The sequence below is a fragment of the Delphinus delphis genome, chromosome 2 (genome assembly GCF_949987515.2).
Source record: "Delphinus delphis chromosome 2, mDelDel1.2, whole genome shotgun sequence".
Lineage (NCBI taxonomy): Eukaryota > Metazoa > Chordata > Mammalia > Artiodactyla > Delphinidae > Delphinus > Delphinus delphis.
The window spans coordinates 25,492,600-25,519,745 of record NC_082684.1 but is presented as its reverse complement, the minus strand read 5'-3'; the positions used below and the strand labels follow the sequence as shown (position 1 = coordinate 25,519,745).

At 52.1% G+C, this 27,146-nt stretch overlaps 1 protein-coding gene across 6 annotated transcripts in view; it reads left to right on the top strand.

Annotated features, from left to right (window-relative positions):
* Positions 1–24,173, top strand: part of ADCK1 (aarF domain containing kinase 1) — a 114,015-nt gene extending 89,842 nt beyond the window's left edge. For all 6 annotated transcript variants that reach the window (XM_069540413.1, XM_060004121.1, XM_060004122.1 and 3 more), the window contains 4 exons: positions 12,987–13,136; positions 14,370–14,567; positions 18,453–18,646; positions 20,124–24,173. In XM_069540413.1, the coding sequence (XP_069396514.1) occupies positions 12,987–13,136; positions 14,370–14,567; positions 18,453–18,646; positions 20,124–20,295 (714 nt within the window). In that variant the 3' untranslated portion in view covers positions 20,296–24,173. The remainder of the gene's footprint in view (positions 1–12,986; positions 13,137–14,369; positions 14,568–18,452; positions 18,647–20,123) is intronic.
* Positions 24,174–27,146: the final 2,973 nt, after the last annotated feature.

The following is a 27,146-nucleotide window of genomic DNA, read 5'->3' as shown; positions in this document are numbered from 1 at the left end:
TGAAGAACAATGGTGCAAATCCATGGGACTTAATCCTCTGCCCTTTGGGCCCTGGACGCACCTCCTCCCTCTTCCTGCCCTCCCCAGATCTCCAGGTACCAGGCCAAAAGGGCGCGGCAGTAGCCAGCTAGTGGCTTGGAGCGAAAAAAAGAGGGGCTTCTGTCTCCTGCCTGCCACCTGATTGGCCTCAGGGAAGGCTGACCGGTGGGCTGGGGCCTGTACCCCATTTTCTTCTTCTTGGTCACCATGGGGTCCCACAGGTAGGGATGAGGTTGTCTTTTTTCCACCAGCATTCATCATTTTTTAGTCCTACTGTGTGCTAGGTGTGAGGGTTCAGAGAGGAACTAGACACAATTCCCTTTGTCAGGGAGTTCCCAGCCTAGCACTGGAGTCAGGCACACAACTCTATCCTTGTAGCCATCTCTCAGGCAACGCAGCGAGGGGTGAGCCAGTCCCCAGGGAGCCACAAAGAAGAAGTGCTCACCTCTGCCCCAGGCCGGCTTCCCCAGCAGGATGAGCGGGAATTTGCCAGAGATATGTGTGTGTGTGTGTGTGTGTGTGTGTCGGGGTGGAGGATTTGGGGGTGCAGAGGTGGTCCTGCAAGGAAGTGTTAAGGAGTGGTGAGGTTTTGCAGGGCTGCAGGCAGATGGTGAAGGCCTTGGGCATGACCCCGAGGTACTGGGGAGTCACTGAAGGGTGAGTAGTGCAGTGACATGACCCCTCTGGCTGGTGGGAGGAAGGAAGGAAAGGGACCAGACCCAGTAGAAGCGAATGCTCTTGGCTACTCCCCCTCAGGCAGCACACGACGATGAGCCTGTGGTCCCAGTGGTGGCCCACACTTTGGCTGGGTGGTCCCAGTGGAGGAAAAAGCCACACTTTGGCTCAGCAGACGAGCCAGTGGGAGCTGAAGGAGTGTGCAGATTGTGAGCCCAGGCCTTGGGTGCCTGTGTGGCCTCTGCAATGTGGACGATGATAGCCTTACCTCTAAAAACGTTGGGAGGACCTCAAGAGTTAGTGCACAACAGTGCTTAGAACAGTGCCTGGTGTATGCTGAGCACTCCAAAATGGCAGCAGGACTGTTGTTTCCACTCTTTTCTTTGGGCTCTGGCCCTTCCTTCCTCCTCCTTTATCTCCTTTGACGGTGAATGTTTGCTGAATGCCTGACTCCCTGTGCCAGGCCGTTTTCTCCATGATAAACTCAGGAGGGAGGTCTTATTGTTTCCATTTTGCAGATGAGGAATCAGAGATTCAGAGAAGGAAGGTAACTTTCCCAAGGTCACACAGCTAGTAGAGCTAGGATGGAAACCCAAGTCTCTCTGACTCCAGTACTCCTCTTAGTTCATAAAAGGAGGGCCTGCACCAGAGGGTATGGAGCTGCTGCCAGGAGCCTGTTTAGCCACAGCTGGCCTTGGGTCCTGGGGACAGCTGTTGTCCCCTGACTTAGGGAACAGTGCTCCCAGAACCCTTCAGGGGCCTCTGGATGGGTGGGGAGGCTGATGGGCCTCTCTGCTCCCTACCCTGCTTCACCCAGGGCAGCTCTGCCATCACCTGAGTTGCCTATTGGGCTTTTTGGGAAGAGATCTGCTGCTTGGGGGCTGGGGGCAGGGGGAGGATGAGAAAACTACTGTTCCAATTCAGGGGAAGCTCAGAGAGATAGCAAATGTCTCTCCCGAGGTCGCCTGACAGTAGCACAACTTGGGGCTTCTGACTCTGCTTCCCTCACTGTTGGCTAGAGGGTGCTGGGCAGAGCTTCCTGCAGAGAAGGGAGTGGTAAGACCTGCTTGCCCATCTCTTCCTCTGTTGGTTGGGGTGGGGGTATGTCCCCGCATCTAACCAGGGATCCTTTGTCCTTTGTCCACCAGGACTCTTGAGTACAGAGTCTTTGGTGCCAGTGAGGAGGGGAAGGGGAGGTCACTTCTTGTTTATCCTGAGCAGTCTTAAAGGGGAGCAGGGTCTCTCTGCCTGCTGATCAGGAAAGACTCCAGGGGCCTCAGGTTACTGGCGTTTAGTTACTGCCAGCTGCGGTGGGCTTTTCATGCCAGCAGCACCCCTAAATTCATTAATCTCTTCTGATCCAGTGAACCCAGGGCTGTAATGGCGTTTAATCAGGCAGCTTTGATTTTCAAAGACAAATGCAGACAGAGATGTGCTCTGGTGTAGTTGCTTGCTCTTGGCGGAGTGAGGTACCTGGGAGGAGGCTGGAGGTGGCTGGTGGGAGCTGGGGCTGGGTGATGCCCTCTGAGGGCCTGGGCTCATCTGCTTCTGCTTCCAGCCCTCTTGAATCAGCTTTGCAGATAAGGCCAGTGTTCTGTGCAGAGCAGACCCTTGGTGGACATCCTATGAATTAGCGAACAAACTAAGCCAGTCTCATGCCCTGGATTGGCCTCTATGAGGCAGGGCTGGGGTAGAGTGTTGGTTTTTGTTTCTGTGGACATACAGAGTCGGACAGGCTGATATCAGAGTAGTTTGGGAAAAACAATAGCAAAAATTATTATAAGCAACTTATATGTACCAAGCATGTGACAAATATAATCTCTACTCCTTACAGATGTCCTCCAAGGATATATTGTTAACCCCAATTATAGATGAGAAAGGTGAAGCTCAGAGAGGTTAAACAATTTGCCCAACATCACACCGCTAGCAGGGGCAGAGTCAGGAGTCAAACCCAGGTCTGCGTGACTTCAAAGTCCTCGCACCTCCACCTTCTCTGTCTCCCTCCCAGGAATATGCATGGGGCTGCAGTGGATCCTGGGGCCACCTGGTTGACAGCCACGCCAGTAACTCCTCGAAGAAGGAGTTGGAATACTGACAGAAGTTTTGCCCAGCTCCCAGGGCACCATCTAAATGCAGCCCTTCACTCTCTAGCTTACATCAAGTTCATGTTACAGACGTTCCATTTTCTAGAGATGCTGTGAGGGCTAGATGTGTCCTCCTAGCACAGCTCCTGGCATGTGGCTAGAACCCTGAACTGGTAGCTAGTTGATGGTTGTTGCTGTTTTCATTATTATTATCATCACTGGGCCCTGCTCTTTCCTCCGTTACCTCCTTTGACCATTAACGTTTACTGACTACCGGACTCTGGGTGCCAGGCCCGATCTGCATTACAAACTTAGGAGGGAGGTCTTGTCTCCATTTTGCAGATGAAAAATCAGAGACTCAGAGAGGGAAGGTAACTTACTTGAGGTCCCAGACCTTCATGGTACACCTCAGTGAGTTTTCATATGGCTATACCGTGTACTCACCAGCCAGATAAAGGGACAAACCATTTCTAGCCCCCTGGCAGGCCCCCTCCTGCCCCCTCCCGGTTGATACCCTCACCCCCACCAGAGCTCCCACTATTCTGACCTCTGTCGCCATAGATCACCTTCTCCCTTACTGAATTTCATGTCAATGGCATCATATCATATAGTAATTTAGGCCTGGCATCTTTGTCCTCAATTGGCTGTGGGTCTTTTCTGGAAGTTCTGTTCTCTTCCATTGGTCTGTTGGTCTGTCCTTGCAATAATAACCATACTGTCTTAATTCCTTATTTCCTTAATCCCCTGCCCCTGGCTTCTAGGGTTTGCATGACCTGGGAGCCTCCTTGGTAGTGTTCTGAGATGATGTCATTAAATACTTCCACAGGAACCTCAGGCTGGGCAGTGGGCGCTGGGACACGTGCTCTACTGTGCCGTTGCTGACCATTGGTGATGTTGGGAGACTAGGGACAGGCCCTACTGTGCAGAAATTAACCTATTATGGCTCTTACCAACCAACCTCAAAGCCACAGGCCTCATGGAAGACTAGTGGGTGTGTGTGTGTGTGTGTGTGTGTGTGTGTGTGTGTGTGTGTGTGTGTGTGTGTGTGTGTAGCATGAAAGACTCCATGTGACTGAAAGTTTCTAAAAAAATTCTGAGATTCTAAAACCTGTCTAGGACTGTGGGACTGAGTGGGCCTGTCCCTGGAGTGATTCTCCCTCCTGAGGACAGCCTGACTGTGAGTGTTGCTTGGGGAGGGAAATACAGGGGACAGATAGGAGTGACAAGGGGCAAAGATCTCACCCCAGATCCTGGGGGAAAGGATAGTTAGTGGCATCTTGGCTGCTACAAGTTGTTGACTCAGCTGGAAGATGGGGCTCAGCAGGAAGTGGCTCTAGAAGGAATTGTTCTCAAGGGTGGGGAGGGCTCTAGACGCCTCCAAACACTTGTTAGTCATCCCCACTCCACTCTGAAGAGGCCTCCTCACCCTGCAGTGTCCCAGCCCAGTTGGGCTAGTATGTGAGGACCTGAAGACCAGTCCAAGTGGCCAGTTCCCCAGAGACTCAGGTAGGGAAACACCAGTTTAGGAGACAAGAGACCTGGGTTCGAGCTCCATCTCTGCCAGTGGCCTGCTGTGTGCCCTTGGACACATCACTCCCCTCCTCTGGACCTCAGTTTTCTTACTGAAGGCGTTGGGTTAGCAGGACTCTAAGGGTCTGTCCTGCTTGGATACTTTACAGAACAGCGACTCTTGGCCTGCTTGGAGATAAGACTTGAATGCAGATTCCTGGGCCCCACCCCAAACTTACTTATCAGAATCTGGGGTGGGAAGGGTTGCAAGAATCTGCATTTTAACAAACTCTCCAGGTGGTTCAGGCACTCACTGGAGTTCAGGAACCACCTGCCACAAGACCAGGGGGTCCCTGGCTGCCCCAGGTGAGCCCGCAAGCCTCACCTCCACTGTTTTGCACGTCCAGGCCCTGCCTAGGTGTGTTGTCTGGCCAGGGAGCGTGGAGCCTGGGGAGCCAGCAGCCTGCAGGGGCCCTCGTTTGTCTGTGCTCTGAGCCCAGAAGCAGCATATTATTGAGGGCCTGACCCGGTGATCATATTTGCCAGTCACTTTAAGAGCTGGTGACAGTGACTGTCATTGATTTCATTAAGAATAAAGGTCGTGCAGGAGCGCGCTTTCCTGGGCTGAACGGAGGCTCCTTAAGCCACAGGACGACTATTGATTGCAGGACCTTTATCGAAGGTTAATTGGATTTCAGTGAGTGTGTGTTTAAGACCCCACATGGGCTGAGGCCCAATTGAATTTGTGTGAAATTAGCTGGGAGAAAGGTGACAAAGTCAGGAGCTGGGGCTGGGTGAGACAGGGACTGGAGGCCTGGTGGGCAACGTCCGCAGTCTGTGAAGGACGGGTTGGGTGCAGGGATGGCGGGCTCGCGAGAGACGCCAGCCTGTCTATCCCGGGGGCCCGGGAGTCTGCTGGGGAAAGAAGGCCGGGTGCTCCGCAGCGGTCATTATGTGGACTTTGACCGGGTCCTCTGTCCCCATGATGGCCCTCTGGTCTGTGGTGTGGCTTGTAGAGCCTGTCTTCTTACCACTCCAGAGAGTAAATCTTGTCTTCCATAAGGATCTGAAGGGAATCTGGAGGTTTAGTTCCTCCTTTGGACTCCCATCCCATGTATCAGAGGTGCCAGGGCCCGAGTTGCTGGCCTCTCTAGGCTCCGAGACAGCAGACTTCAAGTTCCCCCACTGTCAGCTTAGGGTGCCCTGTCGTCTAGCCTGCTGAGCCATTTGTCAGTAGCTGTCTGCTCCCCTCTGGCAGACACAGCCTGGCTAATCTCTTTGTGTGCTGTTTTTGGCCATTCTACTCTCTGTTGCAGTGGGGTCTCGGCCTTATCTGTTGCTTTTAGAGTCATTTTAGCGGGGCCGGTGAGGGAATGCAGTCAGTGCCTGGGTTCCATCTGCTCTGTGTAGCCAGCCGCCCTTGCCATGTTTCTTCTTTCCAGTCGTTTTTCTCTTCTGTGTCACTGGAGAAGCAGTGAAAGCATCTCAAACGTGTCTTTCAACAGACGTTTCTTGAGCACCTACTAGGTGCAGGCCCCTCGTGTCAGTGCCATAGGAGAGGTGTGGACAGAGCGTGGGACAAGTGGGCTGCGTGTATGATGGGAGGGGCAGAGGGTTCAAAGTCGGGCCACCTAGGGTTGTGTGTCACTCTGCCATTTATTGGCCAGGTACCCTTGGGTAAGTTACTTAAACTCCGAGTCTGAGTTTCCTCATCTGTACAGTTGGAGTGATAACAATACTTCCTTCACAGGGTCGTTGTGTGGCTTTGCAGGCTGTGAAGTTCTGTTAAAAACAAAAAAAGTCATTTATAATTCATGAGGTTATTAGTCACAGAGGCATGTCTTGCTCCACGGAATCTCCAAGAATCTTCTTGCTCCTCTCCTGTCCACCTCCCTCTGTTGTCCATGAGTATGTAGACTCAGGGGTGATCAGTGGTCATTGACTGAGCAGATGGGGACCCCTTTCCTGTCTCTAAAGCCATGCTGCCCGCGTGTTTCCTCTTGTCTCCCGACACCAGCCTGGATTGTGCAGGACATTTGCTTTGTGCTCAGATCATCCCCCACTTGGCGGGTCACTCTGGTTCGGTGGTGGGAGGTGCTCAGAAGACTAGGGAAGAGAAGTCAGAGAGGCACAGAGCCCCCCGGTTACTGAAATCACTAGAATGAAAACACCTCCTCCTATCGTCCACCCTCCGTAACTTCTCACACCAGATCTTGAGAAGCTTGGGGACGTTGGAGGGGTCCAGGTGCACAGATGGGTTCCTGGAGACTTATGTCCCCAACAGCAGGTGTGTCAGGAGTGGGCAACAGCGTCACTTTGGAGTTGGCCTTCCTGGCTTCTGCTGCTGGCTCTGCTGCTTGCGAGCTGGGCCGCCTTGGTGGAGCTCATCACCCTCGGGAAGGCCCAGGTTCCTGCTGTAAAGTGGATACAAGAGAGTATCAGGGACTTCCCTGGCGGTCCAGTGGTTAAGATTCCACGCTTCCACTGCAGGGGGCACGGATTGGATCCCTGGTTGGGAAACTAAGATCCCGCATGCTGTGTGGTGTGGCCAAAAAAAAAAAAAAAAAAGTATTGGATTGTTTGATGATTGAAACATGAAGCAGCTGGTGCAGTGCCCACAGGCCATGCTCTCAACACAGGCTGTTTTGCTGCAATACTAACCCCCAACTCCCTCCGTGGTGCTGTCAGTAAAATATTGGCCAGAAGAAGGGGGAAATGTAGGGGAGAAACCCTTTGCTCATTTCCTTTATCCTGACCCAGGTAAGGTGGGCGGATGTGGACGTATTTCTTTGGAGCGAGTTGCTGCCCGAGGCAGGGATGTCAGAGGTCATCATGTGTGTCTCCCAGTAGTCATGGCCCCTGGGATCCACTCCCTGCCACTCTGGTAGCCGTGACCCTTTGAGCCTCACTGGCCAGGACACCTGAGGAGCCCTCATTGGCCTGTGGATACCCCAGGCCCTGGCTCTCAGATGCTGTCCCGCTTCAAGCTGAGTCTAGAGAAGCTTTCACCAAGCCCCTAGAGGCTCCGAGATTAGAGAAACTCCCCCAGCTTCTTGTAATTAACCTGGCTCCTCTTCTTTCGTCCTCATTACTGCTCCCAACACCACGTGTGGCTGAAGAAGTTCCCACTGCCTTCACACTCAGGGACTTCAACTCAGTGCTCGCTGATCCAAGATTGACCCGCTCCGTGAATGGCCAGCAGCGAGGGACCTGAGGCTATACATCCCAGGGGTGGTTCCCGGGGGTGGGGTGGGTTGGAGAGTAAAACGCTCTAGGCAGTGGTCTGGTCTGGTCCTTGGGGCTGTGGTTCTGCCTCTAGAAGCCTGGGCGGACACCAGGGGAGGGGCAAAGAGAGCTTGAATTATTCACCTCCTTATACTTAATATCGGGCTACTTGTGTGATTATTAATATCCTGCAACACCATCCTCCTGTTTCTTTCAGAGATCTTGACCTTGCTTCCTTGACACCCCCCAAGAACATAAATAGAGTTTCCCTTGGGGGTGGGAATAAATCCATCCATGCAATTATAGAATAATTAAAGTACTTTCAGCCAATTCAAGTTTTGAGAAGAATCCAAAAATAACTCTTTGGTTTAAACATTATTTACTAAATTAATTAATTACTCAGACTTTTGATAGATTCCTGGGTTTCCCCTGCCATTGCGTGATTACAGAAATCACTTACGTGAGCGGCACATTCATTTTACATGGGACAATTAAAGACTTGTCACTGATTTTTTTCTGAAAAGAGCTGTAGTATGGCTTTAGTTAACAGTGTATTTTGGGTTAGACAAACAGCTCTGGATTTCCCACTGCGACTCTTTTCTCCACACGGAATGCTTTCTTGGTTGCCGTGGGGACCTGCAGAGGTTTTTGGTGCAGCTCCTGCCACCAGGAAGGAGCTTCCCAGTGAGTGGAGAGGCAGGAGGGGCTGGTGATTGAGAGCTTGTTCCCTGGAGCCAGGCCACCTGGGTTTGGATCCCGGTTTCACTAACTGCTGGCCAGGTGACCAAGCTTCCTCCTCTTTTTGTATCTCGCTTCCCTCACCTGTCTACTGCAGAGGTGGCTGTGAGTCCATGTAACGTACCTGGAATGGTGCATGGCACAGAGCGTTAGCTGTTACTATTCTGAAAAGGTGGGATTCCTTTCTTTATGCAGATGCTGCCGTTAACAGGGCAAGGGGCAGCCTTAGAGGAACTGAACCGACATTTCTCCAAAGAAGGTATACAGATGTCCAAGGGGCACATGAAAAGGTGCTCAACATCACTAATTGTCAGGGAAATACAAATAAAAACCACAATGAGAGATCACCTCACACCTGTTAGAATGGCTGTCATCAAGAGGACAAGAGATAACAGTGTTGGTGAGGGTGTGGAGAAAAGGAAGCCCCCGTGCACTGTTGGTGGGAATGTAAATTGATACAGCCACCATGGAGAACAGTATGGAGGTTCCTTAAAACACTGAAAATAGGGCTTCCCTGGTGGCGCAGTGGTTGAGAGTCCGCCTGCCGATGCAGGGGACACGGGTTCGTGCCCCGGTCCGGGAAGATCCCATGTGCCGCGGAGTGGCTGGGCCCGTGAGCCATGGCCGCTGAGCCTGCATGTCCGGAGCCTGTGCTCCGCAACGGGAGAGGCCACAGCAGTGAGAGGCCCGCATACCGCCAAAAAAAAAAAGACAAAAAAACCCCAAAAAAACCCACTGAAAATAGACCTACCATATGATCCAGCATTTCCACTTCTGGGTTATATGTCTGAAGGAAACGAAATCAATATTAAAAGGATACCTGAACTCCCATATTCATTGCAGCCTTATTTACAATTGTCTGTTCTTGAGGAGGAGCCATAGCTAAGTATATGGAAGGGGTGGAGAGAGGGCTTTGTTCCCAGTGATGGCCTTAGGTTTCTCCTGGGACTCTCAGTGCCTCTGTGAGTAGGAGGGGGCTGGCTGCCTTTCTCTGGGCATATTGGTTCTCAGAGACTATGTACTGCAACTCTGATAGATGTTAAGAAAAATTACCTAAAATTCAGAAAATGGAGTGTGCGGTTTGTCCTTTCAAAGTCACTCTCGGGCATTGTTCAAGCAGCCTACCTGAGGAGTTTTTCATATCTAAGGGAATGTACTTTTGTTTGACTTTGCTACTGACAATTAATTAAGGGCTCAGACTGAAGTCGTATGTCAACCTGTGGATCTTATCCAGCAGAGATGCAAATAATTTCTCCCTCCTAGAAAAGATAACCCGGAAGGTTATGATTTCCTTATTGCCCAGTAGGGCAATAACCAGTTTTGTATCTAATCCCAGAATCTTAGTCTCTTATTCCTGTTTAAACACCCATAAATACCCAGTCCCTCAAAATTCTCTTTGAACCAGACCTACTTTCTTACTTGCTCCTTTACTGATGAGTTACACAATGTTTGACATGTGTTCATTCTATATTTGTGTGAAAGTCAAGTTTTTAACTTTTCGAAAATTACTCTTTGATGGTGACAGTGGGTATATTTTTTTTCCAGGTTTAAAGCAAGCTACCACATGACAGAAAACAAACAAGCACGTTTGTGTCGTAGAGTGTAGCGGATAACGTGCCTTCCCACAAGCAATCGCATTTTGACCTTGAATCTCGAGGTAGCTCTGTGAGGAAATAGAGCAGATGGGGCTAGGCTCACCGAACAGCTCAGGGAACTTAGACTCAGATTGAGATGGGAGGTGATTTGTCCCCCAGGTAACCCATGCCCACAGTGGCAGTGCCAACAGGGCCCCAGAGTGAAGCCAGTGACATAGGCTGGTCCTCCCTCCTGTTTCTGCCTTCCACACCTGCCTATCCTGGTGAGATCTGGCTAAAATGAACATCAGGAACAGCCCGTAAAGGGAAAGACACCCAGGTAGGGGCCGCTGGAAGGGGAGGACTGCTCTGGTGGCTTTGCCTGCGTGTATATGGGCCGCACTTGGCAGCCTCTTCTCCTCCTCCTGTAGCAGCCGCTCGCTCCTCATGGGCCAAGGCTCCCCCAGCCTGAGTCCCCAGAGCCCTAGGGGCCACCTTTCAGTGTAGTAACAGGGGGCCCGCAGTGACTAGCAATATTTCAGGAAGCTTAAGGGAGGTCATACATCTCCCCATGACAGGTCTGCCCAGACTAAATGAAATATCATGTCTCTGCTTTTGGCTGGAATTCTGTCAGCTCTGTCTGGCTGCCCTGCTTATCTTGGGCTGATCAGGAGCCCTGATCGGACCTTATAGGCATCCTTGACAAATAAAAATGAATTATTACTTAATAAATGCAATTGGTTTGGCAAATATGGCCTTTTAGAGCTCGTCTCCGGAGAGCTCCAAAGAGCCTAACAGAAGGGGTTCTCAGTGGTCCCGAGGTGGGGACCTGCTGGCTCATCCAGGACCCCCTCTCCCAGGAAACAGAAAATGGTGGCCCTGGGGCACCCAACATCTCAGCCTAAGTCTGGGAACATGACACGGGGTAAAGTTCTGTTCCTGATGCCCACAGACACTGAGTACTGGGTATTGCTTTCCTCCAAGAAAAATGTCAGGAGCGTGTGATAGCAGGGCACAGGGCGACAGTCTAAGTGTCAAGAGTTTAGATGGCCTCTTTAACCCTGATTTCATCATTTCTTAGAAAGGTACAATGAAACCTAGTCTGCCACCCTCCCAGGAGCATTATGAGGAATCAGGGGCACCTAGGAGAGGTTCCTAGGTCCCGAGCACCATGATACTCTCATTGACCTGACAGTGGCCCGTGAGAGGGGCACTATTATTATTTCCATTTTGCTGAAGTTGAGAGTATGACTAACTTCTTTAAGGTCACAAAGTTCAATTGAAAAGTGCAGAAGTCGGTGTGAGCCAGTATAGAATAGTGGTTACTGGAAGGCTGTGGGTCACACCTGGTTTGAATTCTGTCTCCACCTCTTTCCAGCCAGGTAGCTCTGGGTACATTAAACCTCGACGAGTCTCAGTTCCTAATCTGCAAAATGGGGATCATGATTGTACTTACTTTTAGGGCTTTTAATAAGGATGACAACTACTGTTACTAAAGTAGACTTATTCTTAATGATTTAATTGGAGGCCAATTATCATTGATTGGGATTCAGAGGAGACTAATGGGGTTCGGATAAGCATCAGAGGCCGGAACCTCAGCATCCCAGAAAAACATGGAGAGTCAAGGGTCTCATTCATGTTGAAGGCAGAGTCCTATACTCACATGTTTGGCCTGTTACAGGCAAGGGGATGAATAATAGAACCAGTCTATGATATGTAACTTAGACCTCAATGAAGCTGTTTAACAAAATAGAGCCAGTTCTGCTATCATACAGGAGCTTATGATAGCGGGCTAGATGGTTGTTAATCAAATAATAATACAAAGAGTGTGCTAGCGGTAGAAAAGTGTGAGGGTGTATGGCAGGAGAACATCATTTAGTCTAGGAGGTCAGGGAAGGCTTCCCCAGGGAGGTGATGCTCAGTGGGGTGGGAAGGAAGAGAGGAGTGAAACAGCTGAAGGGGAGATGAAGCAATGTTCCTGGAATATCATGTGCAAAGGCCCTGAGGTAGGAAGGCACAGAGATTATTAGAGAAGAGGAAGAGAGCAAATATGGCTGGAATGTCAGTGTGGTACAAGATGAGACCAGGGAGGGAGGCTGGGCCTGGTTGTACAGGACTTTGTAAACCAAGGAAAGGAGTCTTTATCTTAAGACCCTAATCCTATGTTCCCCATCCCACGGGCCCCAGCTCCTCTCCTCTAGCTGGGATATGTTTGTTAGTGAACATGGGGTCCAGCCGAGGCTGAGGGATGCCAAGGGCAGTGTGTGTCCTAGGGCGCCAGCTTCCTGGGTTAAGCATCTCTTTGTCCTGTGGAAACCCATCAGCAGACCATCTGTGGGTCCGGGTCTGGCTCTGTTCAGCAGCTGTTCCCTAGCTGGGAAGAGGCTTTTAGCTTTAATGAAAAGGGAGTCGAGATAAGGAGGCTGCCTCGGCAGGGAGAGCAGCAGTGACAGGATGATTTAAATGGCCTCTCCAGTGTCATTTCTTCTGTGCAGACATCATAAATCAGATTAGCATTGGGCTGTGGCAGGGAGGGGAGTAGGGAAAGGGGCTGAAGGGAGAGGGGAGAAGGGCTTGTGATTCTGGGTACTCCTGGGACTGGCCTGGAGCTGCTGAGGCAGCCCCAGAGGGTAATGGGGGTCATCTATCCCTGGTCCTCAGCCCCCTGACCTTGTTCTTTGGAGAAGGGGCAGGTAGAGTGATCCCTACCCCCACCCAGCTTTCCAACCCATATTCAGCTTTGGGGGTAACAAGGAAGAGGGACTGAGAGAAGAGAAAAACCAGGGCAGATTGGAGGGGCAGGTGTGGGAGGTGGGTGTTACAGTCTTCAGAAAACCTAGAAGCAGTGGTTCTCCTACGTTGCCATCATTAAAATCACCTTGGGCACTTAAAGATAGTACTGATGCCTGGGTACCACCCCTAACATTTCTGAGTTCCAGCTGAATCTCATGTGCAGCTGAAGTTAGGAAAAGCTGGGTGAGCGTTGAGCTTCTATCAAGAACGGTGCAATCTCAAGCCATCCCTTCCACCGTGACTGCTCAGGCCTTCCTCTTGAGAGTGGCCAGATTGAGGGGCCAGCGGAGAAATCTCTGAGGCACGTGATAATGAGGTGCAACTCCCACCCACCTCCCTTCTCTTTCAGATCTCACGCCACCTGGGCAAGATGTACAGTGAGATGATCTTTGTCAACGGCTTCGTGCACTGTGACCCTCACCCAGGCAATGTGCTGGTGCGGAAGTGCCCGGGCACAGGAAAGGTGGAGATCGTCCTCTTGGACCATGGGCTTTACCAGGTAGGAGCGCCCTTTCCCCCCAGGGTCTGGTCCTGCTTGGGCTCAGAGCCCGCTGAACTCCCCTACTGGCCACAGAAATGGGAAGCAGATAGCAAGGTAGCTGAAGAGGGCCCAGCCCTACCCCTAGAGCTGTTATCTTGTGGAAGTCAAGGTCAGAGGAGCTCTCCAAGCTCTCCGAGCCTCAGCTTCCTCCTAATAGAGTGAGAGTGATAACACCTCCTTTAGAGGCACCTGTGAGGGGTAGATGAGATTGTGCCTGGATGTGTGAATGGGCTTTCTCAGCTGCAAAAAAAAAAACCTTTTTCCCAGGGAAGCTCAGGCCAGCCAGACCCTGGGAGGTGAGCTGCCCTTACATGAGCTGGACTTCAAGGGGAAGGGTAACTCAGCCCCAGTGAGGAGGTCATATGTCATGGGAAAGGGCGCAGGAAACTGATAGGGGTTGGATGGTCCTGACTGTCCTCTGGAACTTGGGACACAGAGCCGGTTCCAGTGAGCCACGTGTTCCTGCCTAGAAGCTGACAAGTTCAGTGTCAATCCCAGGACCCAGGTCCTGGCTTGATTCCATGAGGCAGGTGGTCCTGGGGAGGTTTCCCTGGTGGTCTCCTGCTTCTCGCCTCAGAGCCCTGATCCCACATCCCCAAATCTGGGCTTCCTTTGAAAGGCTCAGGGGTGTTGGGCATGTTAGTTTAAGTTAGACACAGCCCCCAAGTGAATGATGGCCCAGACACAACAGATGTCTAATTGCCTGCTCACACACCAGTCTGGGGTGCGTGGAGGAGCCTGCAAGCAGGGGCTGACCGAGGCTGTTGCTCCCAGGTCTCCTTGGGGGTCTCGCCGCCCACCAGCAGCAGGGGTAAGGGCTCAGAGGAGCATGCATGGGGAAGTTTTCATGGACCAGGCCTGCAAGTGGAGCTTCTGCCACATTCCATTGGTCAGAGCTCAGGCAGAGGGCTACATCTAACTAGGAGGAAGGCGGGGATCTTAGACGTGGGAAGAAGAGGGGAATATAGATTTTGGTGGGCTGTTGGTAGCCTCTGCCACTCAGGACCAAGGCTGGCCAAATAGTGGCTTTGTACCTGGACCTTCAAGGATGGCTGACTGTGGGAGAGGAGCAGACGTTGTGCAGGAACCATGGTTTCCCTCCACTCCCCTTTGCAGTGGTCACACCAGCCAGGGACTAGGTCTTTCATGGGGAGAGGGGGCCCAGGTCGTGCCATGCTGCCCCCGCTGTAGGTGCTCACGGAAGAATTCCGCCTGGATTACTGCCACCTCTGGCAGTCGCTGATCTGGACCGACATGAAGAGTGTGAAGAAGTACAGCCAGCGCCTGGGAGCCGGGGACCTCTACCCCTTGTTCACCTGCATGCTGACAGCCCGGTCGTGGGACTCAGTCAACAGGGGCATTGGCCAAACTCCAGTCACCGCCACTGAGGTGGGTGCCCCCCCGCCCGCCCCGGTCCTGCCCTGTCCCGGATGCAAGGGGCAGGGCCAGGCGTGGCGTTTGGAGCCCTGCCAACCCAGGGTCTGGGGTTCTATACTGGTGGTGCTGTGGGGATGGAGTAGGGGCAGAATTAGAGAGGTACTGGTTGAGGAGGAGGGAGGGAGGGAGAAAGAGTGTGCCTGGATGGACGGAGGGAAAGGGGACGCTGTCCCACTGTGTCCCTCCTGGCCTTATCAACCTGGAATATAAGTAGGTCACGTTAACCGTATAATCCAGGCTCTGTGACTTTCACTACAACCTGCTGTCATAAGATTTCAGGCTTCCACCAAGTTCTCCCCCAGGACTTCTGGGAATCCCCAGGGACTGTCTGGTGAATAAGTCTGGCGCCACCCGCTGTCTCCTGCTGGGCACCATCTCCCATCATGGGGTTGCTCTAGGGCACCCTCCTGGGCAGGGGGCTTCACTCCTCATGCCGTACTCAAGGGCTGCTTGTCCCTTCATTCCTATGGAGTTTTTAGTGAAACAGCTCTTTTGGTCTTTTTGTTTGTAGCTCATTCCTCCATTGGATCGGGAGTCTGGGCTGAGACCGATCCTAGGAACACCTTCTCCCTGTACTTGTACTCACCTCTGCCCCTCCAGTAGGGGCTTAGCGGGTAGCTCATTCTTCCTGGCTCAGGGTGAGCTCCCTCCCGGGCTCCTTAATCCCTCAAGGAATTGCCTTCTGTCTTCCCGGTCTGTCAGTTTGCAGACCTTTGCAGACTTGCCCGTGTCCATGTGGGGAGGGGCTTACGCTCACCACAAGGGACAGGGTCCTGCTTGTGCAGTCGAAAGACCTGGGCTCTGGTTCCAGCGCCTGCTTCTGGTGGCATGACCTTGGATGGTTCTGGTCACCTCTCTGAGCCTCAGAGTCCTCCCTTGCGAGCTGCCTTGTGGTGGGGGCTTTAGGAATGGCTGGGTCCAGAGTCAGCAGCGATGTCAGCAAACCACCAACCGCCTCTTGCCATCTCTTGGCTCTACTTTCCTCCAAGTTGACGTCGTTCCCCAGCAAACTTGGTGGCAAAGGTGACCACCAGTCACCCCAGGCTTACACAGCTTTCAGCTCATCATCTCAGAAGAAGAAAAACAATCTCCTTCGTTTGTTGGATAGGGATGATAGTTTCTGCTTTATTGATAACGCATGTAAAATGCCTCCTCATAGTTTCTGAAATTTGTTCGCTGAATAAACATTTGTTTTTGCTGGACCCTGGACTATGGATCCAGTGACGAACAGACAGACAGGACTTCCATGTAATTTGCACTTGTAGAGGAAGACAGACAGTAAACAAGTGAATAAACAGGTAAATGGAATAAGTGCAGGTTAGAGGTGCTGGGGGGAGGGGCGGGCGGGAAATAAGCAGGGTGCCGTGATGATGGGTGATGGGGGGATGCTGTAGAGGAGATCTCGCTGGGGAGTTGACATGTAAGCTGAGGCCCGAAGGACAAGAAAGGCACCAGCCACGGGAAGAGCTTGGAGAAAGCACTCCAGGCAGAGGGCACGTGATGCATTAAGGGGGCAGGGTTGCGTGGTCTGGACTGTGTGAGGAGGATGGTGGACTGAGAAGCGTCTGGAGGCCTGAGCTGGGAGAGCATCACACAGGGAGAATTTCAGATTCATTCTCAGGACAAAGCAGAGGCTTTGACAGGTTTTGAGCAGGAGAAGCATGTGCTCAGACTCGCTATGTTAAGTATTTCTCTGGAGCGGGGCAAGATGAACAGGTGGAAAGATGACGGGGCTCAGACTCTGCTAATGGAGGTGGAGAGAAGCAGGTGGGGCCAAGGTGTATTCCGGACATAAGAGTGAGAGGCCTTTCTGTCGGCTTGGACGTGAGGGGAGGAAAAGGGGAGAGTCAGAGTTGCATCGTAGCTTTTTGAGGTGAGTTATGGGGTGGAGGGGCACCACTTCCTGACCTAGGAAGACTTGGGGAAGGACATGTTTGGGGTGGGAGGGTCAGTAGTTCTCCTGAGCGTCCAGATAGCGGTGTCGTGGGCAGTTAAGCCTGGTGCTCAGAGATCCAGCCTCGAGACGTATAAGTTTGGGAGTCTTCAGCGTATAGCTGGTATTAAAGCCACAGGGACGGACAAGATTGCGTGGCACACAGTAGGTTCTCAGTGAATGATATCTGGTTTTATTAACTAAGTTAGAGTTTTGTTTTTGCAAGCGGGTAGACATCCAGCAGGTTCCAAGCTTGACGGCTGTGCTGCTCTGAGAAAGAGCCCCTCGGGGTAGCCTGGGTGGACACAGGGCCTTCCGTTTGGGCTGAGAGGGGGTCTGGTGAGCGGGGCCTTGATCTGCCCTTAGCCCCCGCAAGCAGGGCGACCTGCAGCTGTGCGGGGAGGTGGCGGGGAGGCAGACAGCCTCTTGGTGTCTGGCTCGTGTTGAGATGTTCCAGTCTGATAGCTCCTGCCTGGGGGACATTTCAGGTTTCACAGCGGCTCAGTCGTCAGCGGCGCACGCGTGCTGCTGAAAGAGCGGAGAGCTCTGCTCCTGCTGCAGAAAGCGGCTGGGCAGGGTGAAGCGCTTGGCAGCATTGCTGGGCCCCTTGGGGTGACTTTGACGGGCCCCACGTGCCTCCCCGTACCTTATCCCTGATGACCCTCTGGGTTCCGCTGGGAGGTGGGCACAGACGGTGTTAACATGCCCAGTTTTTTGGGGAGGACATTGGGTCACACAGTCCTCTGTGAGATGACAGGCAGTGTAGTGGTGAGGGTGTGGGCTTGGGAGCTGCACGGCCTGGGTTTGACTTCTGACTCACCTCTTACTAGCTGCGGACCTTGGGGAGGTTACTTAACTTCTCAGTGCCTCAGTTTCCTCCTCTCACATGGGAGTATACGCTTGCCTACTCGGGTTGCCGTGCGATTAGGTGAGTTAACACATGCAAGCGTTGTCAGAGCGCCCGGCTTACTTAGTGATGCGCCGTACGAGTGGACTATTGGCATCGTTGTCACCATCACTGTTTCTCTGGAGACTGAGAAGGGATCAGAGCCTCACTCTATACTCAGGACTCTGGCTAGAGGCAGTTATCTGCCCAGAACCATGCAGAGCTCAGGGACGGGGAAGGCTGGGAAGCCAGACCCCAAACTTACCCACCAGGATGGGGCAAGGGCAGCCCTGAATCCTGCTCTGGGGACAGGAGGACCTCGGGCAGTGGGCGGGCTGACGCTAGCTCCAGCGTGGAGGACAGTGATAAGCGGTGGCCAGGTGGGCAGGTCTGGTGGGGTGCGGGGCCAGGCAGGGTATGGGGCAGGACTTTGGGTTTGGGTTTGGGGTCAGCAGCTCAGACCTCTCAACTGCACCAGCCTGGGCTTGGCTGGAGAGATGGGGGACGTGACTCAGAAGCACCAGCTTCCAAGGCTCCTTCCAGGCCTGGCCTGAAATTGGTGGCCGGCGAAGAAGCCTTAGAAAAGAACACAAGGGTGGACCCCGGGCTGAGAGGCTGGACTCATCAAATGGTTGGTGGGGAGGTAGACTTCCTGCCCCGGTCAGTATGGGCTTGGGGGCTTGGGGGCTGGGTATGGGTGACCTTGGCTGCCGGGAGCTAGGATGGCAGAGGCAGCAGAAACGTGGCCTGGTTCCTGCTGGTGTGCTTCTGCTCCTGTACCGCGTTCGGTGCTTGGCTAGAAGTTGGGTGAGATGTCCCATCCAGGTTTGCCCGGCTACAAAGCCCCTTGGGCTAGGCTTCCCTCTGGGGAGGATTCCCAGTGCTGCTGAGGCAGCTGTGCTAGACGCTCCCTCCCGGAGCTTCCTTGCAGCCCCTCAGGTCACAGGCTGCCCGGACAGCCCGCCACCCGGGGCCCCACTTTCCATGCCAGCCGTCTGTCCTCCTGTCTCTGCTTCAGGACTCAGAGATCCGCAACAATGCGGCCAACTACCTCCCCCAGATCAGCCACCTTCTCAACCTCGTGCCGCGTCAGATGCTGCTCATCTTCAAGACCAACGACCTGCTGCGGGGCATCGAGGCCGCCCTGGGCACCCGCGCCAGTGCCACCTCCTTCCTCAACATGTCACGTTGCTGCGTCAAGGCGCTGGCCGCGTGAGTGTGGGCTCCGGCCGCTCCTCCCCTCTAGCTCCCCGCCAGCCCCAGGGGTCTGCACACCTCCAGTTTTCCCACCAGTCCCCAGGGCCGTGCCTGAGCTCCCCAGTCTCCAGCTCTCCCTGCAGGAAGTTAGGGGCAGAACACAGCTCCAGTGACCTGGCTGATGCCTCGGGGCTGTGTTTTGAGGTGGTCCAGAGAGCCACCTCTACTTGTTAAAATTGTGGATTCTAGGACCTCACCCTCCCGGGCAAGCTTTGCAGGTGATTCTTACCCTTAGTAAAGTTTACAGTGTCTTCGGAAAATCTCAGTCCCATCCAAGCGTCCCCCGGACTTGGGATCGGGATGCCCGGGTTTGCATCCCATCTCCAGCTGGTCCCGGGACTGTGTCCCCAGCATTGGCCAGGCAGTGAGGCCAGTGTTCTTTTCCCTGCAGATGTGGCTGTGACTCAAGAGCGTGTCACCAGCAGGCCATCTCAAATCTCAGGGCTTTTTAGATGTCTCAGCACCCTTGAGGTGTTGATGAGGAAGGGAAGGGTGCTTCCTCAGGGGGGTAGTGACAGAGGAAAGAGGGTTCTAGGCTCTCCTAGCTGACAGTAGCAAATACACAGGAAGGCCTGTGCTCTGGCTGAATGTTCTCACCTGAGAGGGCAGGCCTGGACTGTGGTCAGCTCCGAGCCCATCCATTCTAGGCAGTGAATGGGTCATTCCGGTAAATGGGTGAAGGGAGTGTTGACCACATACATCATGTACCCACTATCAAATACTGAGTTAGATTACAGGAAAATAGACTGTATACAGAAAGGGCCAAACATGATTTATTCTTCCTCTGAGGTTCAGGAAACAAAGTCTCGGGAGTTCCCGGAGCAGTCCAGTGGCTAGGACTGGGTGCTTTCACTGCCAGGGCCCAGGTTCGATCCCTTGTCGGGGAACTAAGATCCCGCAAGCCACACGGCACAGCCAAAAAAAACAGGACACAAGTCTGGAATAGGTGGTCATCATAAACACCAATTTTCATCATGTCCTTTCGTTGGTGCAGAAGAGATTGAGCTGGGCTGAATCCACAGTGGCCCCAGCCTCCCAGGACTACCTTGATTAGGTTTCCAAGTGATTCTCACCCTCAGAAAGTTTGGGAAAGGTTTTACCTTTGGGTTTGGGGGATTCTGATTTGATAAATATTAACTATACTTTTGGAAAAAGGGAAACATTGGAACGTGCTACCCACTGGGTTCACTAAACCTTTGATACGCTGTGAAACAACTGCTTTAGCTGACCCCACTTACCTGGAAGATGCCTTTGGAATAGCTGAGTTCCTCAGGTCCCTGACTGGGCCGTGGTCTGATCCGTAACCAGGAGTTGTCCACTGGGGCAGGGGGATGGTGAGTTGGCAAAGACCATCTTCCATTGTTCTAATGATACTGAGTACTTCTTACCTCTTTATCTCCTGTTCTCTCCTTCCTTCCTGCCCCTCCTGCAGGCACAAGAAGAAGAATACCCATTCATTCTTCAGAAGGACCCAGATCTCTTTCAGTGAGGCCTTCAACTTATGGCAGATCAACCTTCATGAACTCGTTCTGCGTGTGAAGGGGCTGAGGCTGGCCAGCTGGGTGTTGGCCCTGCTCTGCTGGCTGTTGCCTGCTCCACACTGAGTGGACTTACTGTTCCCTTCCCGGTGTGACCTTTTGGTGGCCAAGGGGTCTTTTCACTCCTCACTCTTCCATCATGTCTCTACGCGCTTGCCCCGATTCTGCCAGCTGGTGGCCTGGAGCCCCACGGTCTCTGTCCATGGCACCGTTGTGCTCCACCTCTGAAATTCCTCTCCTTTGGAGCCCTTGTCTTGGGACCCCCAAGCTGTGCCGTGTGATAGGTTCCTTTCTCTCTGTATCCAGGGAGAAGGCACGGCAGTCTGCTTTCCCGCTCCCCCTGTGGGCCATTGGGTTGGATGCCCCCCCCTTCCGTTAACCCTTCCTGTTATCAGGATGGACCATGAATCCCACTGAGGGCACATTTAACTTGCAGGAAGTTCGATTTTGCTGGAAGGGAGCGTGGTCTCTGAACTGGAGAACAGTTTCCTCTCCTTGCGCTGTCGCCCCCCAGAGGTGCCGACCTTAGCGAGGTGGCTTGGCGCCCACGCCAGCCTCTGTGGCAGCTGTGAGTTCACTGCTGTCGTGGTGACCCTTTGGTGTTTTCTGTACTGTGATTCAATAAAAACCCCTTCAGGGTTGCAGAGCAGAGCTTGGTCAGTGGGATTTTTATTCCAGGTTGGGAGTGAATCCACTTTGGCCACTAGGTAGGAGTGGGTCTGGATGCCGTGCGACATTGTGATCTGCTCGGCTTCCTGGCCCTGAAATCCTTCCACCCTTCCACTGTGTGGCAGCTTTCTGATTCTTGTATGTTTCTCTCACTTTCTAAGACTGAGACCTTGGTTGGAGTGGTTAGGAAGCCCAAGGCCAGGAACTCGGAGGCTCAGCTGAAACCTCTGACTTTGGTTCCCCCGGTTTCTCACCTCATTCCCTGTGACCTGGCACCTGCCTTGTTCTACCAGTTGGCTTCTGACTTAGCCCTTGGATTCATCATTTGATACCCCCAGTCCTGGAGACTGTAGTCTAAAGTTCAGTTGCCGTGGCTGGGCTTCCACTCTGAAACCTCTTTGTCGCCTGTCTGGACTCTGTTTCTACCTTATTACCTGTTGCTAGCCTGCCCCCCCCCCCACTCGATCATCTGGTCCTGTTTTGGGGACACCCGCAAACTCCTGTGTTTGTGTGGTCTCCAGATCCCCAAGACCCCAGATATGGCAGATCCTAGCTCTCACCGAGCACCCAGGCTCACAGAGAGTAATTGTGTTTAAATCTCTCCAATCTTACTTCACTGCATCCATGAGGGCAGAAAAAACCCTAAATTTAAGTCTCATTTTCCGTTCTCTTTATTCATAACACAAGAAGCAGATTTTTCACTGACCAGAGATGATTCGCAATCCCTTTATTTCCTGAAAGAATTAATTGTTCTTAGTGACCAGTTGGTTGCACCCTGAGACCTGAGAGAATAATTTGCAGGATCTGTTATGAGTCACGAGGACGCACGCTGCATATTACATTTTATGGTGTCTTTTATAGCCACTGAAGTAAATATAAATGTCCTTTTTGTTCAAGGTAATGGTTACTCGCTTTTCACTTTGGGTTTAATGGTTGGCTTCCTGCTGCCTTGAGATCTAAGACATCAGCATGTTGCCAGAACAGTTATCCAGAGAGAGCTGAGAGGCTGGGAGAGCTTGGGGTACAGAGCAGTTTGAAAATAGGAGGGGTCAGTGTTTACTGAGTGCCTTCCACGTGTGAGAGAACATGCTAGGTTCTTTGTAAATAAGTTACATCTTGACTTGTCTCATCAGCTCTATGAGGGCGAGGGGTCATTAGCCTCATCTCACAGAGATGGGAACTGAGGCTCAGAGAAGTTTAGTAATTTGCTTGAAGTCACTCAGCTGCTGAATGAGGGTCCATGCTTTGCTTTTTATTCCACAGTGCTGGAGATATGGATTACGCCTGCTCCGTGAGCTGTCATATGTGCCTGAATTGTGACTCTAACACCCTGACTTAGAGAAAGTTGGGTTTTCAGTGGAATTGTGACTCTAACACCCTGACTTCAGAGAAAGTTGGGTTTTCAGTGGAAGTGGGGGAGTGGATGGGTGAAGGAGACAAAAAGTTCTGGAAGTGCAGACCGAGTCCTGCATGTTCCTCGGGCCTAAGACAGGATGGACCTGGACCACTGTGATACTGCAGTGCAATTCTGATGCTGACCACCTAGAGCTAGTACAGACTCTGTTCCCTTAAGCACATAGTTCCCATAAGACTGCCCTCACTTCAGACACAAGTTGCAGGTTTGGGGGTCCCTAGGCCATCTACACTTTTGACCAACTGACTACAAATTTGGGGGTTCCCACAACCCCTTTAGATTTGATAATTTGCTGAATGACTCACAGAACTCAGGAAAGCACTACACTTGTGACCAGGCAAATGAAGAGACACACAGGGTGAGGTCTGGGAGGATCCCAAATGCAGAGCTTCTGGGTTCTTGCTGTGAAGGGAACCTCTTGGCACAGAAATGCGTTCGTTAAGCTTCAGTGTCCAGAGTTTTTATCAGGGTTTCATTATATAAGCACGATTGATTGAATCATTGACCACGTGACTGAACACAATCTCCAGGCCCCCTTCCCTCCCTGGAGAAGGTGGGGCTGCTATCAACCCCATCCTGAGTCATTTAGCATAAGCTCAGGTGTGATCCAGGGGGCACACCATGAATAACAGAGGTACTCCCATCACTAAGAAAGTCCAAGGATTGAGAGGTCGTCTCCCAGGAGCAGACAAAGCAACAAAGACCAGGCAGATTCTTCACTGTATAACAATCACTCTGGTGTCTCGTCATCCTGTGTACTTGGCCTGAGGTGCGTCTTTATCGACTGACCACTGGTCTGTGCCTTCTGCTCTGCCAGGTGGAGCCACCTCTGGTGGATCCATCTCAGGATCTCTGTTCTGCAGCTCAGAGAGTGTGCACGTGAGTTTATACGTGGGACCTTTGCCCTGCTCCCTTATGTCCTGTGGAACTTCCATACACTGATTTGGGTTTGGTGCTTCCAGTAAAATCCTGCGGCTTTCTTCTCCCAGCAGTTACAGTGTGTCAGGAAGTCAGCACCAGCTTACTTTGAAGAGCACCTTCTCTTTTAACCCTTGGATCCTTACTCAATTTAGGTGTTGGCTTCTTTGATTTGGGCAACATGGCTCTAGTTCCCCTTCCCTCTTCTCATCCACCTGAGGAGAATTCCAACTCGATGGCCCATTTGGCTTCTCGAGTATGCACCCAGCTCATAGGAAGTGCGGATGTCCTGGTTTGTAGTAAGTGCTCAATAAACACGCAAATATTTAGACTCTCAGAATGCTTCACTATTTTCAAGGGAGTTGAAACCTGTGTATTGAAAAAGAAGCTGCACATGCCAGTCTCCCTCTGCTAGGAACACTGCCTTGTTTGATTGTCAGGTTAATTTCCGCCGTGTTCTGAGCCCACTCCCGGGATCAGCGATGGTCACTCTCAGCATCGTGGGCTGCTAGGTGCTCCCGTCCTCCACCACTTCACGGCTGTAGGGACTTCTGATGACATCTCAGAAAATGAGTGTGGCTCCAAGCGGCACAAATCCTCAGGGGCAGTGCTTTGGAGGTTTGGAATTATCCTCAGTGTAAGCAAATGTGAGAAGGGCGGGATGGAGCCTTGCCGAGGGACACTGGGGCTTCAGCAGTCTCAGGGTGTGGCCAGGCGGAGCTAGGGTCTGAGCTGGGAACTGGTGACTGGGCAAGATCTGAATAGACAGGATGAACAGGGTCTCAGAGAGTTCCTGGCAGCCTGGCCTGCTGGGGGTGATGTTTGCTGGGCTGGATCGGGTGTGAGAGGCCTTGAATGCCCGGCGACCTGGTGCCGCTGCTGTTTGTAACTGGCCAAGGGGGACTGGGGAGGCCCCGTCTCCTAAGCCTTAAGTCTGCAAATATTTTGGTAAAAACCCATTTGTTCAGAAAGGCTCTGCTCTCACCTCCTTTCCTTCCTCCCTCCCTCCCTCCTTCCCTCCTGTGGAGTAAAGCTTATTACAAAGCTGCTCTCCCCTTTCCTGAAGGAAGGATGAGGGACCCTCAGCAGAGTAAATATTAAACCTTGGGCTGTGATGTCCGTGTTCCTACAGCCAGTGCCTCCTGGCCCGGTTTACTCGACTTCTCTGGAGGCTGCCTCAGCCCCCGTCATCGGCTAGCTCCTCTGCTAGCCAGGTCACCGTGCCCCTGGCCAGCACTGCAAGGGACAGGAAGCGCTCTTTCTGCCCAGTTCTGCCTTTGGCTTAGCGATAGCAAAGAGCCTCTGGTGTTTCTTCCTGTTTTTCTCTCTCCCGTGTGTAAAGGGAAGTCCAGGCTGGTGAAGTGGTGAAGCGATGGGTGTCCATAGCCCCCTGACCCCTGACATTTCAGCTCCCATTTCCTCATCCCTCCTTCCTGAGCAGTGCTTTCCAAACTTCCCTGTATACACAAGTAACCTAGGCTAATGTTAAAACACAGGTTCTGCCTCAGTGGGTGTGCGTGGGGCCTGAGGTTCAGCATTTCTAACCAGCTCCCGGGGGATGCTGATGCTGCTTGTCTGAGGGTGATGCTTTGAGTTGCAAGGCTCTGATCAGTGGTTCTCAAGGTGTGGCCCTGGGACAGGCAGCATCAGTGTAACCCAGGAGCTGGTTAGAAATGCAGGTCTCAGACCCCACTCCAGATCTGCCGAAGCAGAAACTCTGGGGGTGGGACCCACCAGTCTGTTTTAATGAGCCCTCTAGGGAATTCTGATGTACACACTCACGGTTGAAATCTCTGGTCTATAGGTCTCAACTCTACCTGCACATCGGGATCACCGGGAGAGCTCTGAATGCCCAAGATTCTGATTAACTTGGTTTGAATGAGGGCCAGGCACTTAAAACAATTTTTTAAAACTTTTTATTTTGAAATAACTTTAGATTTACAGTAGGTTGTAAAGATAGTACCCAGAGGATACCCATATAGCGTTCACCTAGCTCTCCCCAATGTTAACACCTTACATAACCAGGGTAACCTTTATTAACACTAAGAATTAACATTAGTACAATACCATCAACTAAACTATTCCAGTTTCATCAATTTCCTCACGAATGTCCTCGCCACGTCCCAGGATCCAGTCTAGGACGTACTTTACATTCATTTGTCACGTCTCCTTAGTCCCTGCTCTAGGACAGCTCCTCAGACGTCCCTTGTTTTTCATGACCTTGACACTTTGGAAGGGCACTGGCCAGGTACTTGTAGATCGTCTTTCAAGTTTGGCTTGTCTGATGTTTTCTTGTGATGAGAATGGGATTAGGGGTTTGAGGAAGAATACCACGAAGGAGGAGCACCCCCTCATCGTGCCACACCCCGGGAAACATCATATGGACAGCAGGGATGTACTGATTTTGTTCCTTCAAGCTCCCCGGCCAGGGTTGGGACCCAGCGTTAGGCTCATGCACCTTCCAGGTATCTTCTGGAGAAGGAAGAAACGCAGCTTATGAACTTCTCCACAGGTGGGCGTTAGGCAGAGCCTCTTTGAGATTAAGGGAGGCCTGGCTATTTCCAAATTAAAAGACTCCCAGGAAACTAAAAAATGCAGCTCTACCAACACAAGGTAATACAAATGGCTGTGTAATTTTAATGTTTACATTTACCACACGTTAACTCTTTAAGCAAACACACAAATGTAGTGACAAATGGATGTAACATCAGAAGGGTGAGCACCAAACCCCTCCCACCAAAAGATAGGCCTGGCACTAGCAATTTTGTTTTCCAGGTATATTTGCAGCCCTAGACATGGAAATCACTAGTGGGAGGTTGGCAGGGAGCCCTCCGGTCAGTCACTCCTGAGTGGTGGGCCTGGTGTCCTCTGCATCAGCCTGGACTGGCAACCACCTCCCAGTCCCAGAGGGGAAGTCAGAGTCTCAGCTGGGCTGGTGGTCGACTGTTTCTAGCCCATGACTGACTGCCCAAGCCACGAATGACGGAAGTGCTTGGTGATCCTTCCTCTAGGTGAGTAATAACAGAGGGAAGGCTGGAGGGTGGAGCGCCAGCAGCAGGACTTTCCTCCAAGGTGACACTGGGTGGGACATGAAGTCCTTCCAGGTTGATGAATTGGGGACAGAGGTCAGGGGCTCTGGGTATTCCTTGCCCTCTTGGAGTTTCCAGGGCTGTGTGTAGGTGGGGGTCTTCTTCCCTGGCCCCTGGGTGCTTGCTCCTTTTTGTGCCAAATGTAAGCATGTGCACATCAGAGTATCTGTAAACATCTGTTGACAGCGGCTGCTACCATCATGGAGGTGATGCCCCCCAGCCCAAGGGCCTGGGCTCTCTCTACAGTTGGCCTGAGTTCAAATCCTGTTGCCCTCAGTGTTCTGTGTGATCTTGGGCAAGCAACACAACTTCTCTGGGCTCCAATTCCTAGATTTGAATAGTGGGAATAATAGTACCTACCTCATGGGGTCATTGGGAGGAGGAAGTTAGATAATATATGCAATGTGCTTGCAGAAATGCTTAGAGAAGAGAAACCATAGCAAGTGCTCAATAAATGTCACTTATTTTTATGATTAGCCCCCATGGCAGACCGTATTCCCAACGCCTTTTCTTAACCCTGCCCTCTACTTGAGAGGCTGAAAAAGTGAGGTCTTGGTTTCCCAGCTTCCCTTGCAGCTGGTGGTGGCACACGACATGGCAGGTGAAGAGGAATCTTTTGGAGTGATTCTGGGAAGCTTTTTTTTTAGATATTGATATAGGTATAGTTTGTGAGTATTGCCCCTTCTTCTTCATTCCAGCAGGGGAGACTGGTGTGTGGTTTTGGATGTCTGGAACTTTAGCAGCCATTTTGTGATCTTGAGGTGGTAGGTACAACTTGATGTTTTATTTGGGCATGTAGCAACCTCTGCTGGATGCTGGCCATCACT